General features: G+C 34.6%; 3 protein-coding genes across 6 annotated transcripts in view; 1 reads left to right on the forward strand and 2 right to left on the reverse strand.

Annotated features, from left to right (window-relative positions):
* Positions 1-72: 72 nt before the first annotated feature.
* Positions 73-11,233, reverse strand: LOC107048041 (PHD finger protein 14). Of its 2 annotated transcripts, XM_015270996.1 has the most exons (11): positions 11,063-11,233; positions 10,881-10,951; positions 9,100-9,264; positions 7,939-8,313; positions 5,374-6,073; positions 4,350-4,618; positions 3,465-3,756; positions 2,290-2,836; positions 1,283-1,605; positions 696-804; positions 73-337 (listed from the first exon to the last, which is right to left on the reverse strand). In XM_015270996.1, the coding sequence occupies exons 2-11, from the start codon at positions 10,921-10,923 to the stop codon at positions 317-319; spliced, it is 2,844 nt and encodes a 947-aa protein (XP_015126482.1). In that variant the 5' UTR covers positions 10,924-10,951; positions 11,063-11,233; the 3' UTR covers positions 73-316. The 2 variants fall into 2 exon arrangements, with proteins under 2 accessions (XP_015126482.1, XP_015126481.1); XM_015270995.1 differs by lacking the exons at positions 10,881-10,951; positions 11,063-11,233 and adding an exon at positions 9,366-9,501.
* Positions 11,234-12,832: 1,599 nt separating this feature from the next.
* Positions 12,833-16,616, reverse strand: LOC107048139 (lysophospholipase-like protein 1). The gene is made up of 4 exons (XM_015271165.2): positions 15,977-16,616; positions 14,593-14,717; positions 14,048-14,308; positions 12,833-13,112 (listed from the first exon to the last, which is right to left on the reverse strand). Exons 1-4 carry the CDS (start codon positions 16,056-16,058, stop codon positions 12,885-12,887), a joined length of 696 nt encoding a protein of 231 aa, XP_015126651.1. The 5' UTR covers positions 16,059-16,616; the 3' UTR covers positions 12,833-12,884.
* LOC107048138 (septin-7) overlaps positions 16,269-18,634 on the forward strand; it is a 33,736-nt gene continuing 31,370 nt past the window's right edge. Inside the window, exon 1 of one of the 3 annotated variants that reach the window (XM_015271160.2) lies at positions 16,269-16,583. In XM_015271160.2, the coding sequence (XP_015126646.1) occupies positions 16,571-16,583 (13 nt within the window). In that variant the 5' untranslated portion in view covers positions 16,269-16,570. Of the gene's footprint in view, positions 16,584-16,765; positions 16,783-18,634 lie in introns of those variants that run through there. The other 2 variants (XM_015271161.2, XM_015271163.1) reach the window with 2 other exon arrangements.

Below are 18,634 nucleotides of genomic sequence, written 5' to 3' on the forward strand. Positions count from 1 at the left end.
ATTGACAATATCCATTGATCATTTCATCAAATAGTGACAGTGAAATAAACCATTGAAAGATAATGCAGGGGATTTTGATACATTCATTATCCTTTTGTTCACAAATTCCAAAATTCAATATTGAATATAAAACAATAATTCGATTGACATGAGATGTTCAAACACATCTATTTCAAATAACTATATTATATTGAATTATTATTATACGATTATTATTACCACTATGTTCATTCTTAGTATTAATTTTCCATATTGAAAAAAATGTAATTCCGTGAACTTCCGTACGCTCGTCGCTGGGAGATAAAATTGATGGGAATTAATTCTCAGTTTCAGAGGCCTGAAAAGAAACAGATATTTGCAGTCAGTAAAAAATATAAGAAAATAATAACGAAATTGGGAATATCTGGAAAAATCATGTGCAGGAGGACAAAATGAAAAAAAATTAAAAACGAAAAAAATCAGAATTTCGAGGACGAAAATTTTTATTAATTATTACTCATCATTCAAAAATAATAAAAATTTGGATAATTGAAGTGCAGGAGACGATTTTGATACTGGTACGAAAATCATTATTATTTTTCGAATTAATAATTGTTTTTTAATACAATTGTGGCGAAAGACTCAACCTTTCCTAGTGTTCACTGATTTTCTGTTTTTTTTTTCGTTTTTCCCTTTTAAAATGTGTCACCACTTACACTAGGATCACAGTCCGCGCAGTGCCAGGAGTATCCGCGTCGCTTCGGGGATTTTTTCACGGGGGGATCGAGGCAGGTGAAGTGATAACACTTTTTGCATTCGTCGCACCTGTGAAGGAAGAATTTAATTCGTTAATTCTTGCGGAAGTGGTATTATTATTGAAAAAGTTCATTGAATTAATTTATTTTTTCATTTTTTCAACTGCAAAAAGTTTTTCAACTGCAATGACAATGTTAAAAAAAATTACAATTGCAAAGTAATTATTTAATTGAAATATTCAATTGATTATTCAACATTCAATTAAAAAAAGTAAATACTGGTGAGTGGGGCAAATGAAACAGTCGAAAAATAACAGTTTGACGTAATTCAAGCAAAAAATTTGTATTTAATCAATAATAAAATTAAAATAATAATAAAATTTGTCATTTTTTGGCTGTTTCATTTTGCCCCGCTCTCCCCTATTAAATTTCAATAAAAAATATTGTCGAAAGGATCAGAAAAATTGAAATGAGGGATTTTATTTGCTTAGAATTCATTACTTCCCTGAATTAATTTAGAATTAAAAAATATGTTAGTTTCTACTCACATGACGAGATTCTGGGAGCTGCCAGGGAGGTTGCAGACATTGCACTGGGTGAGCTCCATGTCTTTGCTCTTCTTGCCAGTCGATCCCCTCGAGCCATGTGCAGTGATGACGATGGGACTAGCTTGCTGTATGGGTTGTATCACTGCTGATGATGGTTGAGGTGGGGGAGTCGGCGGGGGTGGGGGTGGTGGTGGTGGTGCTGGGGTTGGGAACACATGCGTGGGCGGTGGGGTATCAATTTCGGTGCTTGTCGAGGTGGCAATGAACATTTGGGGACTCGAATCCGAGACTTTCTCACCGTCTGGACGTGGAATGGGCTTTATCTGCAGACAAAATCATCAAAATCATCATCCCAAATAATTAATTGAAAACACATGATTAGTTGTCGATTCAATGTTATCAAATGGTACGTCAACAACACTTTTTGAAATAAAAATATTGATTAAATCGTTAACATTTTGTTAAATTATTTCTTTTCATTTTGTTTTAATTATTTCTTGATGTTTGAACGATTACTAATTTTATTATTTACAATTTTAATGTAGGAAATTATTCACTTCCACGAAACAGGCTAACATGAAATGTTCATTACCCCTTTGAGGAATAAAAATTGAGAAAAAAAATCTCATAATTAATTTTTCCGAAAGTATAAACTCGAAATTATTATTTCACACAGTGCAAATTGCTCTACCAAGCACTGAGATAAGTTCACTTTTTAAAATAATTTAAATTTACAATGAAATTGTCTGATCTTCATGTTTCCATAAATAAAAAATCGTCAATTTCATCTTCATGGAATAAAATGTAAAATGTTCATTTTCTCCTCCAAAATGAAATTCACAATGTGAAATTATTTTCGTTACCCGAGTTTGAAATGCAATGATAACTGCATAACGATTCCAAGTATTGAATAAAAACCATAAAAATAAAAACCAAACATTAAATTCCACTTTCGATAAACTAAAAACGAAATATGAATTTCGTTTACTCATGTACTTCTCCCTCACCTTAATCGTAATCCTGCGATGGACCTCCGGCTGCCCCTGATTATCCGGATTCTCGACATCAACACTCTTCCTCTTATGTTTCCTCTTCCGTTGTTTGACCCCAGTGATAGGATCGGGTGTGTAACGTTTGTGCTTCTCCCGTCTCCTCTTCTTGCCACTCCTCTGATAGCCGGATTCAGTGCCATCAGCACACGCCACCATGTACTGAGGGGAGCCCTCCCTAGGAGCTATCCTCACACTCTCAGGTATCTGTTGTGGAACATAAGGCGATTCGTCAATTTGCATTGGCTCGGGCACTGGTGGCTGTGGGATCATCGGTTTGATTGTCAATTTTGGCGTTGGCATGTCCACAGAGATGAAGTTTACACTCGCGTTGTGAGATCTGGAGGTCGTTGGGGTGGAGGGATTTGCTGACAGCTGCACCTCTCGCGGTGGAGTTGACACGACATTCACCTCGTCCTTGCAATGCCGAAGTTTACGGGGGGCTGATGTGTCCACTCGTTCGACGTCAGAACCCGATGATTCTTTGTCACATTCTGAGCATTGCCTGCATTAAAAAATCATTAAGGAGATGAATTGATAGGAGGGAACTCCACAATTCCTTTATTTTCTTTGAAAAATCATTTTTAAACAATTCATTGATGAATTTTTTGTAGTTCTGATGATTCTTTGAATCATTACAAAATTAAGAAGATAAATTGGTAGAAGGGAATTGCAGAATTCTTTTTTTTTTGAGAAATCATTTTTAAACAATTCACTGATGAATTTTTTTTTTGTTCTGAAGATTCTTTGAATCATTAAAAAATTAAGAAGATGAATTGATAGAAAATAATTTCATAAATCACTTCATTTTTTGAGAAATAGCTTTGACGATTTAATGATTTTATTTAGTTCTGATAATTTTTTGTCACATTCTCATCATTTCCTGCATTAAGAAATGCAAAATCAATCTTAAGAAGTTGATTAATTACTTTATTTCGAAATTAATTAATGAAATAATTTTGTTACAATGGTTATGTGTCACATTCCCAGAATTTTCTGCATGAATAAATGAAGACGAATTAATGGCGAAAAATTCCCTACATCACTTCAGTCTGGACGAAATAATTTTCAAGATTTTGCGAATTTATTTTTTCCTGCTTAAATACCGAATGACTTATAACGAATTTTCATACCATCCCATGAGTTTAGTCTTCTTAGGCATCCGTGATAATGGTGGACTGAGGCAGGACAGATGATAATGGAGATGGCACGTGTCACATTTGGCCAGTAGATGCTGATTAGTAGATCTCCTGCAGATGCCACACTGATGACGTAAAGTCAACTCAGGCTTCTGCACGTGTTGCTCCTGCGCCTGACTACTGAGGACTCGACCCTCCCGAGCGCCTTCAGACCCCTTTGTCACTGGTAGGGGAAAACCCACCCCCATTTTCAGGGCTGCTGCCGTTGGAACTCCAAGTCCAGCCCCTTAAAACAACGAAATCACGAAAATTTCAACCAACTCCAATTCAATTTCAATAACTCAAGATTGACAGTGATTTTTTATTTTCATTTTTTTCATTTTAAGGCCCGGTTGGATGATTTTTCGAATGTTATCTAGATTGTTTTTATCGATTTTTTTGGATGGAAATTTCCATTCGGTTTGCATGACGCAGAGAACCGCAAAAAATCCAGATGCATGCTAAGACGTTTTTAATTTTTATTGAGGAATGATGCAAATGATGAGAATCATTATAATATATTAATTAATATATATAATTAACAATATTTTAATAATGTATTATTATAACATATTAACAATATATATTAATATATATCATATTAATATATTAATTAATATATTATTCAATCTATTATTTTTGGCAGTTCTCTGCGTTATGCAAAACCGAGTGGAAATTTCCGGATAAAAAAATTGGCAAAAAAGAATCCAGATCACATTTGAAAAATCATAATCTAACGGGGTCTTGAAGCTTTTGAAAAGACCTTGAAAATGAAAAAAAGTTGGTCAAATTCCCATCATTTATTCGGCAGTTATTGCCATTTGAAAAAATTGAATTTACCTAGAGTTGGTGGGATCCTCGGTTTAACGATATCCCCGATGAGTGGTAGAGGCTTGACGTAGCCACTGGCCCTCATCACCTGGTGATACAACTCGATCTTCTCCTTGAGAGTCACATTGACCCTGATCTGCTCCTCATTATCCTTCATCACCTCGTCGTATTTCCTGTCGAGCCTCTGCTGTTCATTAAGGAGTTGTGAATTTATGTCCAGCAACTCCTGGAGCTTTCTCTTCATCGTGGTGACACGTAGATTCCGATCAAGGTAATACCTGCGAAGAGTGACGTTGCTCAGGAAAATGATATGATGAATTAACTTGAATAATTCATGAATTAAATTAAACAAAATAAATATACTGAATTTATAAATTAAATTCACTATTAATGATTATTAATAATTAATTTATTATTTATTACTCATTATTATTTATCAATTTATTATTTAATTATTTAATATATTAAATATATTAAATTTTTATCAAATTCATGAATTAAACATGAATTTAATTAATCCAGAAATTGTAGGAGAGTCAAATGATTGTGACGAGTTACATCTCATCTGAAAGTCGGACAAACTCTTCAAAATGAAAACACTGAAAATTTTTTTTCTTTTTTTTCCGTTGAAAAATTGATTTTTGAAAAACATCAAATATCAATTTTTTCGAATCTGCATGAAAATTGAATTTCAATTACTGTCAATTAATAGAGCTTATTAAAGTCTATATTCATGAGAATATTAAAGATTATGCTTATTAACTCTTCCTTTTAACTATGAAATGAATTAATTAAATTTAACTTGGTATTTTGAGCTATTTTGCTCTTGATATTTGCTGACTTTGCTACGATATCTTGCTCGTGAAAATTTTCAAGCGACGATTTTCTTCATATAAGTAAATCCATACTTCTGAAAAAACTTTGATTTTCTCAGTGTGGGAGGCAAAAAAATATTGAATATCCCCCAGCCACTGCAAAGACATTAACAATGGAAACACCTCCAAATGTGTTCAAAAAAATCCCCAGAACCTACCCAATAAATTCAACACTGAAGGCAGGTGGAATGTGCCACTTCTTCCTGACATCCACCAGAGCGACCAGTTGTGCCTCCTGCGCCTCGAGAGCAGCCGTGTCAATCCCCATGAGTTCCGCCTTCTTGGCGAGTTGTCGATAAGCAGAGGCCGAAGTGGTCAGCAGCCTGGGCATCTTCTGGGTGGGAACCCAGGGCGAGGGCCTTCCAGCTTTATTGGCGAGATACCTGTGGCGATGTTTGGCGAGTTTCCTCTGGATCCTCCTCTGCTCCTCAGTGTCGAGATGATCGGCCTGCTTGAGCAACTGCTGCCTGTACTCAGAGCGAATCCTCAGGGCCAGCCAATTCCTTCTCCTCCTCCGAACGAGTGTCTTGTCGGAGTGGAGCTTGCAGTGGGCGTAGAAGGGATCGGCCTGGTCAACCTCCTCGCTGTGAGCCTCAGAGAGTAGTCCCTCACGTTGGGCACACGTCACGTGGAAGTACGTGTGGCACATGCCAGCGTCACACTCGATGCAGACACCAGTCCTGGCGTAACGCAAGTCCTCGCATAAGGAACACGTCTTCGAGCCCCACTTGGTGTACGCCATCTCGAAGAGGGTGACGCTGGAGAGGCGATCCACCTCCCCGAAGGCAACTCCTGGAACGTACAGGGCGCACACCAGGTGCACCCACTTACCCACGTCTGTCTCCTTGAAGATACCTCCTTCCGGGGAAATATTTTTGTGAATTTGCTTTTGTTTCAGAAATTAGGCATGCATTCTTCGGGAGTTGTATTGCTCATTTTATCAGGAGGATGGGTGCTTATTTCTTATTTTGACTTATGAGTGCAGTATTTGGGGTCACGTGACACGTTTCACACTGATTATTTCCCCGGCTGCAGGGAAATTATCAGGCTTCAATCAGAAGTCTGATAATTAAAAGGTTAAATTTTAAAGGTTAACCGACCTTTAAATCGTGATTTTAACATATCATTGTGGATAGTCGTAATTAAGTTGAAATTAAATTTTTTTTTATTGAAAAAAAAACCTTTTTTGAAGTTTAAAAAAACGTTTATTTTTTTAATTTTTTTTTAAACTTCAGAAAAGTTTTTGCGACTCATATTGATAAACGTTTAAATATACTCATCAAAATAAAAAAATAATATAATATTAGTAGCTCAAATTTCCGATTGATGATGAATTAAATATTTGATAATACAGAACTGTAAATTTGTCATGAAGTGAATATTTATAATTTCTTAAAAAAGATTAATCAATCAGAAGTCTGATAATTAAAAGGTTTAAAAGGTTAAATCTTAAAAAGTTGACCGACCTTTAAATCGTGATGTTAACATCATTGTAGATAGTCGTAATTAAGTTGAAATTAAATTTTTTTTATTGAAAAAAACCTTTTTTGAAGTTAAAAAAATTTTTTTATTGATTTTTTATTATTTTTTTTAACTTCAAAAAACTTTTTGCGATTTATATTGATAAATGTTTAAATATACTCATCAAAATATAAAAATAATATTATATTAGTAGCTCAAATTTCCGATTGATGATGAATTAAATATTTGATAATACAGAACTGTAAATTTTTCATGAAGTGAATATTTATAATTTCTTAGAAAAGATTAATCAATCAGAAGTCTGATAATTAAAAGGTTCAAAAGGTTAAATCTTAAAAAGTTGACCGACCTTTAAATCGTGATGTTAACATCATTGTAGATAGTCGTAATTAAGTTGAAATTAAATTTTTTTTATTGAAAAAAACCTTTTTTGAAGTTAAAAAAATTTTTTTATTGATTTTTTATTATTTTTTTTAACTTCAAAAAACTTTTTGCGATTTATATTGATAAATGTTTAAATATACTCATCAAAATATAAAAATAATATTATATTAGTAGCTCAAATTTCCGATTGATGATGAATTAAATATTTGATAATACAGAACTGTAAATTTTTCATGAAGTGAATATTTATAATTTCTTAAAAAAGATTAATCAATCAGAAGTCTGATAATTAAAAGGTTCAAAAGGTTAAATCTTAAAAAGTTGACCGACCTTTAAATCGTGATGTTAACATCATTGTGGATAGTCGTAATTAAGTTGAAATTAAATTTTTTTTATTGAAAAAAATCCTTTTTGAAGTTTAAAAAAAAATTATTTCATTTTTTTAATTTTTTAAAAAAAACTTCAAAAAAGTTTTTGCGATTTATATTGATAAATGTTTAAATATACTCATCAAAATAAAAAAATAATATAATATTAGTAGCTCAAATTTCCGATTGATGATGAATTAAATGTTTGATAATACAGAACTGTAAATTTATCATGAAGTGGATATTTATAATTTCTTAAAAGGGATTATCGATTAACCAAATAAGTGGCAATCTTCCTACCTAAATTATTGGTTAATAAAACAGTTGAAAATTTAATTATTGAAACTGATGATCACTTGAATAATTAGAAGTTCAAGAGTGACGTTGACTAATTGACGGCTTCAAAATTTCATGGCTATCCCTGCCCTACATCATATTATTTTGATGAATTCGAAAGCAATCAGTTGAAAAAAAAAAAACTAGAGGAACCTTTGTTCGGACAGAGCTCGCAGGAGGGGTCCTCCACCCCAGCAGAGCAGGCCTCGCAGAACCAGGGGGCGGACTGCCGGAGGGAGTCCGTGCTGGAGAAGCTCTCCACGTCGGAAACACCGTAGCAACCCTCGTGGACCGTGACCCCGCAACCGTCGCACTCCACGATCTCGTTAATGTCGTCGCTTCGGTCCCCCAAGCACCCGCAGCAGATCAGCATCTTCGCGAGCTTCTCGTCCAGCTGGAGGGCCTTCTCGGACTGGTGGCGTGCCTGGTCAATCACGTCTCCAACGGTTACAGCTGATGGTGGCTTTGTTGAGATCAGGGGGTCCTCCAGGGAGTCCGAGGATGCGTCGGAGTCCACTTCTTCATCGTCTGGAAGTAAGTTAATTAACGAATTAGTGAATTAATGAGTTAATGAATTGATGAATTAATAAATAAATAAATTAATTGATCAATTATTTAATTAATTAATTTATTAATTAATCAAAACATCCTTTTAAAAAATTACGACATGAATGAATGCATTAATTAATTAATTGAATAATTGATTAATTAATTAATCAGAAGTCTGATAATTAAAAGGTTTAAAAGGTTAAATCTTAAAAAGTTGACCGACCTTTAAATCGTGATGTTAACATCATTGTGGATAGTCGTAATTAAGTTGAAATTAAATTTTTTTTATTGAAAAAAACCTTTTTTGAAGTTAAAAAAAAAAATTTAGGTATTTCTTTTTTTTTTTTTAAACTTCAAAAAACTTTTTGCGATTTATATTGATAAATGTTTAAATATACTCATCAAAATAAAAAAATAATATAATATTAGTAGCTCAAATTTCCGATTGATGATGAATTAAATATTTGATAATACAGAACTGTAAATTTTTCATGAAGTGAATATTTATAATTTCTTAAAAAAGATTAATCAATCAGAAGTCTGATAATTAAAAGTTTTAAAAGGTTAAATCTTAAAAAGTTGTTAATTAATTAATTAAATAATTGATTAATTAATTAATTAATTAATGCATTCATTCATGTCGTAATTTTTTAAAAGGATGTTTTAATAAATAGATTAATTTTGCAATGCAAAAAAAAATCTTCAAAATGAAAAAAAAATTGAATATTTTTTAAATTGAATAGAGTTTTGTTTTTAAATTTTTACCCTTTGCGGGATCATTTGAATCAACGGAATCGTCATCAGACTCTTCGCAATGATCTTCAATCCTGAAGTCACTGTCGTCTGAGCTCTCCTCTAGGTCAAAATCTAGGAGTGACTGCTGGGCCGATTCCACGGGTTTCACTCGACGCTTCTTCGGATCGCGTTCAACTGGAAAAAAAATTCAACTTCATGACTTCATTGAAGTTAACGGTGCACTGAAGTGCGTCAGTTAGGTTAACGACTCCGCGGGAGTTATTTGGAAGACTCACCTGAACTGCTCATTTTATAAATTAAGAATTGAGTGCGGGGGACATTTGGAATCGATTGAATGGCGATTGTCAATGGGGAATGATTGATGGTGGACATTCATACGGGAGGAGAGGGAGTTTATGTTGACGCCATGCTGATGCGTGTAGTGCGGAAACTTGAAGTACTTATACACATACGTGTGCGTGTGCGACACTTCCACTAGCTAGTATATTAATTTTTACTTCAACCCTGTCGTGTCCCCTGGCGTTTGAGTAAAAAGGGAACTTTCGTCTGGTCGTTGATGTGGTAATTTTTTTAAAGGATGTTTTAATGATTAATCATTTTAAAGTTCAAACAAATAACTTAAATAGATTGAATGAAAAAAAAATAGATTTAATGAAAAAAATAAATAAATAGATTAGATGAAAAATAAATTGAAGATTACTTAAATTGAATGGAGTTTTTTTTTCAAGTTTTTACCATTGCGCGATCATTTGTGACACTTTCAACTAGCTAGTACATTAATTTTTACTTCGACCCTGTCGTGTCCCCTGGCGTTTGAATAAAAAGGCAACTTTCGTCTATTCGTTGATGTAATTTTTTTTAAGGATGTTTTAATAAATAGTCATTTAAATTTTTTTTTGCCTGTCGCTTCGTGTATTCAGTTCTCCAAGAGAGTTTTTCAAGAATATCTACAAATCTAAGGGAGACAACGAAATTTTCGTAACGACCTTTTTTGTAGAGCAAATTGAGGGCTACAAAAAGTGTCCTGACAAAAATTTCGCCATCTCCCTCAGATTCCGAGATATTCACTGAAAAATGGTCAACAGTCAAAATCGCCTCGAACCGTTTTACCGCTTCGCTCCTGAATTTCTACCTTGGTAATCACCACGAAAGTATTTCGTCAACTCAAACAACTCTGACTTGTCGGTATTATCTTCTCCCTCAGTGCGATCCGGTACAAATAACATTCTCCCGGAGAGAATTAATAAAAACGCAAAATAACGACTATTTACGATTAGTAATTTTGCGTTCTCAAATGAAACAATTTCCCTTTCAACTCAGCCAACTTTTTTTTTTAAATTCTCTCGTCCTCGTATCTTTCATAAAAAACTGATCAACTAAAATTGACTTCTCCTGTCGCATCAAATAATTCAAACTCTCAATCTCCGTATTTCCCCGCAAATCCCGAAATCACGATAAAGACTTCAGTTCCCCCTAAGATCCTCCAATAAATTTCCGTAATCACCCCCCACCTCACTCGCCCCCCGAAATTTACATTCGATTAAACCCTTTCACCTCTACAGTACCTCATCCCGATTAAACTCCCGAGAATGACCCACGAATTTAAAAAAATTCCAGTCCCTTCCTAAACCGTGAAAAATGTAAAAACGAAACGTAAAAAAAATTGAAATAAAATGGCAAATTGACAATAACATTGAAAAAAAAATTGAAATAGCGATAAAAAATGAAAGCGACTTGTCGCCCGCCAGACGAACAATGCCATCACCAAAAATAAATTGAATGAAACTCACTCATGGTTTTGTACAAGAAGCCAACATCGTCGTCCTGGGACATTATGGAGCTGCCCGAGGGTCTCCGCACGCTATCCGAATGGAATTTCAAACCCAATAAAAAAACACGAATGATTAGTCACATACCCAGCAGATCAGCCCGCAGCTTCATGCCACATATTCAAAAATTTACGATTATTTACAATTTAAAAATATATTGCGGACAGCTAATGCGGTGGGTTATTGTCCGGCTACTCGTAAATATTGCGCATCTCGTGTCCTCTTTCAATTCATCACGGTGTGATTGAGAGTGGACGGAGATGAGGAGAGACACCGGTTTTCCGAGGAAGCGTATTTGTGAAGTTGTCGGGCAACGATTGGCGTGTGGAAAATGGTGAAATGGCATTTGACGATATTCAGCCCCTTGGGGTGAGGCCTGCGGTGAGCAGCCGGTAGAGGGCCGCATGTCACTAGGCGGGGATTTTTACCGGGGGTGGGGCAGAATGGGACTTTTTGAATATACTTGTTTTGAGATGGGGGTGAGAGGAGTAAATTCGGGTGTTTCATTATTTTATTCATTTATTTGTGTATTTACTTATTTATTCATTTATTTTTATTTATTTATTTATTTATTTATTTATTTATTTATTTATTTATTTATTTACTTATTTATTTATTGAGTTCAAGTGTTGAAAAAAATTGAAGATAATTTAAATTGAATGGAGTTGTATTTAAATTTTTTTGCTCTGCGGGATCAGTAAATGAATTAATGAACTAGTGAATCAATGAATTGGTGAATTAATGAGTTAACGAATTATGGAATTCATTGATGCGGTAATTTTAATGAATAGAGTCATTTCGAAGTTCAAATGTCTTCAAAATGAAAAAAAAAATTCAAGATTTTTGAAATTGAATGGAGTTTTTTTTCAATTTTTTGAAGTCACTGTCATCTGACGTCAAAATTCGACTTTTGGGCAGAATGGGACTTGTTGAATATATTTATTTTGAGAAGAATGCGAGAGGAGTAAATTCGGGTGGTTCATTATTNATTTATTTATTTATTTATTTATTTATTTATTTATTTATTTATTTATTTATGTATTTATTTATTTATTTATTTATTGAGTTCAAGTGTTGAAAAAAATTGAAGATAATTTAAATTGAATGGAGTTGTATTTAAATTTTTTTGCTCTTTGCGGGATCAGTAAATGAATTAATGAACTAGTGAATCAATGAATTGGTGAATTAATGAGTTAACGAATTATGGAATTCATTGATGCGGTAATTTTAATGAATAGAGTCATTTCGAAGTTCAAATGTCTTCAAAATGAAAAAAAAAATTCAAGATTTTTGAAATTGAATGGAGTTTTTTTTCAATTTTTTGAAGTCACTGTCATCTGACGTCAAAATCCGACTTTTGGGCAGAATGACTTGTTGAATATATTTATTTTGAGAAGAATGCGAGAGGAGTAAATTCGGGTGGTTCATTATTTTAATAATTTATTCATTCATTTATTGATTTATTTATTTATTTATTCATTTATTTCTTTATTGAGTTCGAGTGTTCAAGTCGATTTTGACTATCAGTTTTCAATAAATATCTCAAAATCTAAAGGAGATAAAAAAATTTTCGTCATGACCTCTGCGAAGAGAGCTCGACTACAAAAGTAGAAAAGCATTTCATTGGAGAAAAAATACCCAAAGTACTTGTATATCCTTAAATGCAGAATAAATGAATGCCCTGGTGAAGAAGAAGATTGTGTATTCAAAACGTTGTCAATCAGTAAAATAATTGTTTCTCTTGATTCTGTTCTTCCCTCGTTTTTCGACAAAAATTGCTGTGATGACTGTTAATGGCTGAAGAGTAGGAGTTTCTTGAAGATAAATAGAAACGGTTGCAATAATCTTGTCTTAATAAATTAAAAAGAAAAACGAGAGAAACAATAAATTAATTTCACTGGCAAAATTGAAAATTATTATTCGACAACGTTAAAAATTTTATTTTTAGTGACATATGCCACATTTTCAAGGGGTTTCAGGGAGGACTTTTGCCAGCCACTCCGTCAACCTGACAACTTCAGTTTTAACAATCTCATGCTCCACTCCTGGCAGCTGCACGAACTCCCCCGCGACCCCCAGTTCCTTCAGAATCTTGTGGGTCTTCTCGCCCCACTGGAAAGGCACCATCGCGTCAGCTAGTCCATGAAATTGCAGCAGAGGTGGGGTTCCCGTGTTGTCCTCGTCCTTCAACTCCTGAAGTATTTTTTAAAAATTAAATTTAGACCCGGATGTACTATCTTTCGAACGCTATCTCGATGTTTTTCTCATCTTTCGTCATCTGAAATTGTCAATTGAGTCCTGCATCATGCAGAAGTTTTGAAAAATTATGAATGAATAATCAAAAAAAGTAGAAGAAATTCTTAATTTTTTCAAAGAGCATTTTTAATTTATATTCAGAATAAGTTGAATAACAAGACTGATTTCGTAAATCTTTTCCCACAGAGACATTTATTACGGAAAAGGCTCTTTGAAAAAAGTTGTAATATTTTGGAGAATTTTGTAATCACACTTTTCTCACATAAAAATGGCAGATGACTACATACCACTGTTTTGAAAATTGAGATACCTAGCTGTCACTTCCCTTGAGGAGTCAGTGTTTTGTTATCCACCATGGAAAATGACAGCTAATAGATAATTTGCCACAGCGAATCAGATATTTGTAATTTCCACTGTTTCCAACTCATTCTGAATCCCAATTAAAAACGCTCTTTGAAAAAGTTCAGATTTTTTTCTATTTTTCTTATCATTCTATCATAATTTTTGGGAATTTCTACATGATAGGGGAGGGTAGGGTAAAATGGACACTTTTGACTTTCTCAAAAATATTCACAACTCAGAAACAGATTGATCAATTGAGCTCAGTCTAAGCTCATCACAAAGAGGAATCATTGTCTTTCAATTGAAGAATAAAATTATTCTATTTCATGAACAATTCAAGACGTCATGAATATTTCAAAAAAAGTCAAAAGTGTCCGTTTTACCCTACCCTCCCTATACCACTCAATTGACAATTTTGGATTACGAAAGATAAAAAAAATCCAGATAACATTCGAAAGATAGTACACCCGGGCCTTAAACAAGGAGGAATTCCATTTGTCGTTGACTGGGAGAATACGCTCATGATTTACCTCGTAAACCACCGAGTTATCGTTGAGGAACGATGACATTGCCACACAACCAGCTAGAGACCTCTTGAATCTGTATGCAAAGTGCATGGCGAGTGCTCCTCCCATGGAGAAGCCCCCAACGACAATTCTGTTCTCTGGAATTCCACTTTCCACTTCTTCCTCAATTAGTTTAGAAGTCTCCTTGCACATTTTGTCAATGGATTCCTTAATCTCTGGGACTCTTATCGATATCCTCTTTCGATCGAACCAGACGTTGCTTGGCTTTTTCATGGAGCAAAGAATATCCATAAATTTTCATTTCATTTTTGTTTTTCATTTTGTTTTATTCTTATTTTATTTTCATTTCATATCATATTATATGAAGGAATTTACGATTTGGATAGTGGAATTACAATTGTAATTGAATTACTGCATTAATTGTATTTGAATCATTAATCTATCTAATAATTAATAATAATATCAATAATATTATTAATCTACCTGATAATTCAGGTATAAAAAAAAAATTAATGGACAATTTGAAATAATTGAGATGTTTTCTTTACCATTCCATCTAGAGGGGTGTAGGGCTGAGACGGAGCAGTTGGATACACAACTTTGACGTTTGGAAACTTTAATTCCTTTCGGTTGAGAATATCCAGCCATTCTTTGACATCTGCTCCAGAGCTGCCTAAAAATAAAGACACAAAAATAGTTGAAAATGAAATGATGAAAACTGTCATCTGAATAGTTTGCACAAACGTTTGATTACCTCGGTAATGAGTGATTCTAGAGGAAAATATCATAAAACACTTTATTTAGAAAATTTAATTCTTTACAAAAAAGGTCTTAAGGTATTTTTCCTTAAAATCACTCACTCCGGAGATAAATCCCCAAACCTAAAGACATAAGAATACTATAAAAATGAAATGATGAAAACTGTCATCTGAATAATCTACACAAACAACTGATTATCTCGCTAACGAGCGACTCTACAGAAAAATATCAAAAGACATTTTTCGTAGAAAACTTAATTCTCTACAAAAAAGCTCTTATCATATTCCCCTCTAAAACCGCTCGCTCCGAAAATAAATCCCCAGTCACAAAAAGTCAAAATCAAACGATAAATAATCTGTCATCAGAATAACCTACACAAACATTTGATTATCTCTCTATCGAGTGACTCTACGGAAAAATATCAAAAGACATTTTTTGTAGAAAACTTAATTCGCTACAAAAAAGCTCTTATCATATTTCCCTCTAAAACCGCTCGCTCCGAAAATAAATCCCCAGTCACAAAAAGTCAAAATCAAACGATAAATAATCTGTCATCAGAATAACCTACACAAACATTTGATTATCTCTCTATCGAGTGACTCTACGGAAAAATATCAAAAGACATTTTTTGTAGAAAACTTAATTCGCTACAAAAAAGCTCTTATCATATTTCCCTCTAAAACCGCTCGCTCCGAAAATAAATCCCCAGTCACAAAAAGTCAAAATCAAACGATAAATAATCTGTCATCAGAATAACCTATACAAACACTTGATTATCTCTCTACCGAGTGACTCTACGGAAAAATATCAAAAGACATTTTTTGTAGAAAACTTAATTCTCTACAAAAAAGCTTTTATCATATTCCCCTCTAAAACCGCTCGCTCCGAAAATAAATCCCCAGTCACAAAAAGTCAAAATCAAACGATAAATAATCTGTCATCAGAATAACCTATACAAACACTTGATTATCTCTCTACCGAGTGACTCTACGGAAAAATATCAAAAGACATTTTTTGTAGAAAACTTAATTCTCTACAAAAAAGCTCCTCTGATATTTCCCCCTAAAACCACTCGCTCCGAAGATAAATCCGCAGCCACGAAAGGCCAAAATCAAATCGAATGAAAAAAAGATCGAGCAAAGAATAAAGAGCGATTATCGACTGAAAAATCACCTGATCCATGGAAGAAAAACAACGTGGCACTGTGCTTTCCGCTCGGAGCGACAGTAATCATCTTCGGAAGTCTCGTAGCCATCGAATCCCCAAAAAGCCCTCGTGTCACTCTAGTATCACTGGCCCTTCCCCACGTGCGTTTGTTTTCCCCGAATTCCGGGCATTAAATTCACAAAAAAAAATTAACTGCAGACGGACAGAACCGGGGATAAACTCCCCGAGTCTCGTTACCATCAGAATGTTCCGAGAAGGCGCCGACAGTTCCCAGAAGGATCGCCTGGCGGAGCCAAAGGACACGAAAAGCCAAGCAGAACGCCTGCTCTCGGCCCTTTCCCCGTAATCCCCGGTGTGTCCAGTGAATTTGAAAATTCAGGCTAGCGTCCAGCCGACAGTTGTCACTGGAACTGTCACGGCTATTTGGATTATCCCCACAACCTGAATTCCTCTCTGCTCATTGTGTTTTGTGTTTTGTTGTGAGTGCGCGTCCAAAAGTGCCAGTCGCGAATCAATTGTCGAGGCGTTCGATCGGGGAAATTGACTCGATAACTGGGGAGTGATGTGCGAGGAGGATTTATGAAACAAAGGGGGTGAATTATGCAGCGAAGTGGTGAGTTTACCATTATTTATTGGGGCTCCGGGGCTTTCGAACGAGGGACGACCATTTTGGGGCGCCAAATTTGCGCGTCAATAACCGCCCCGCGCTTGCGGAACCGTCCTAACCTCATGGGTTTTTTTGTCATGTGGGCGGGGAGGATAAAGGGTGGTTGGGGGGTGTGTGAGAGGTTGGTGACGAAAAAGTGAAGAAGGTTTTTTACGATTTTTTTCAAGTTTAGCACAAACTTTTTTTTTGCAATCGAGATATCTCGGGAGTGGACGGCGCGATTCGCATCAGTGGAACTTCATTTTGAAGACTATGATGTGACCTTGAGAGTGAAAAAAAATTGGGGGAATTTCACTCAGCCAATCCCGAGTTATTGATGATTGATTGAAGTGGAGATTTGGGATTTTCGTTCGAGTTTTTTGGATGTAAACAATTTTATTTCAATTGTGATATCTACGGAGTGGACGATGCAATTTGCATGAGTCAAACTTCATTTTGAAGATTATGACATGACCTTGAGAATGAAAAAAAAAATGGGGAATTTCACTCAGCCAATCCCGATATATTAATGACAACATTTCGGTTCAGATCATTAACTTCAGTTACAGTGAACACAAGACGCTGTAAACGTTATAATTACGGTAGAAAATTATAGCCACTGTCCATTGTGAACAAAACCACAAGCCTTTATTCATCATCGCAGTGTTTACAAGATCTCGCTCTATTCATACTCCGAATAAGGAAAGCACTCGCTGAGAATTGCCCGGAGTAATTCACTCCAGACGGTCAATTAATTTGACCGAATGCGGAGAATGCGTGATAAATACGCTTTCAATTATAAGTCTTATCAAAATTGCCCACTGCAAATGCCAACACACCAGAGCAGAGCAAATCACTGGAGTTGATGCGTGGCAGGCGGTTCTCAATTAAACAAATTCCCAGAAGGGAAGTTCAGGGAGAGGGAAAAGTGTTGAATTCAAAACGATAAATTTTTACAAAAAATAGTAAAAGAATAGATCAATTCACAAATTTCACAAAATGGGCTCATCATGTTTGTTGGAATATTCTCTATTGACAAACTCATTTTATTTTTACAGTTGTATTTTCACATGACGAAACCAATCAACTTTTAAACAAATAGTCACAATATTTCATTAGTGTTTTTATCCAAATAAATCGTTCGAACTTGATAGAAAATGTCTCAACGAACTAATCGAGCCCAAGTGCATTGAAATCTTATGGAATGTGTGACTTGGAGAAATGTTTATAAACTGGATTATAAGTGATATTTAACAATGTCAATGATTGACAATTAATGTTGATTCGATCGATTATTTCCAGTTGTGTTGCATTCAATTGGGCTTAATTAATCCCAGCCCCGAGGAGTAGAATAAATTTTCGAAAAAAAACTCCATTCTTGGGCTATGTTTAATATAGAAATCAATAAATTCCACTTGACTGGAACTCATAACGTTCAGGTGGATGTAACACCGCGGAAATTCGTCGATTTAATGAATCCCAACTATCATTCGTTGAAATTGTTGAATACTACTAAAAATTCTGTCTACAAATGTTTCTTCAAGTCACTGTTTTTATCCTATTTCAATGTTATTGGGCTCATTATGTTCGTTGGAACATTTTTACAGTTGTATTTACACATGAGGAAACCAATCAACTTTTAAACAAATAGTCGTAATATTTCATTAGTGTATTTATCCAAATAAATCGTTCGAACTTGATAGAAAATGTCTCAACGAACTAATCGAGCCCAAGTGCATTGAAATCTTATGGAATGTGTGACTTGGAGAAATGTTTATAAACTGGATTATAAGTGATATTTAACAATGTCAATGATTGACAATTAATGTTGATTCGATCGATTATTTCCAGTTGTGTTGCATTCAATTGGGCTTAATTAATCCCAGCCCCGAGGAGTAGAATAAATTTTCGAAAAAAAACTCCATTCTTGGGCTATGTTTAATATAGAAATCAATAAATTCCACTTGACTGGAACTCATAACGTTCAGGTGGATGTAACACCGCGGAAATTCGTCGAT

The sequence above is a fragment of the Diachasma alloeum genome, unplaced genomic scaffold (genome assembly GCF_001412515.2).
Source record: "Diachasma alloeum isolate Michigan unplaced genomic scaffold, Dall2.0 Dall_scaffold_00185, whole genome shotgun sequence".
Classification (NCBI taxonomy): domain Eukaryota; kingdom Metazoa; phylum Arthropoda; class Insecta; order Hymenoptera; family Braconidae; genus Diachasma; species Diachasma alloeum.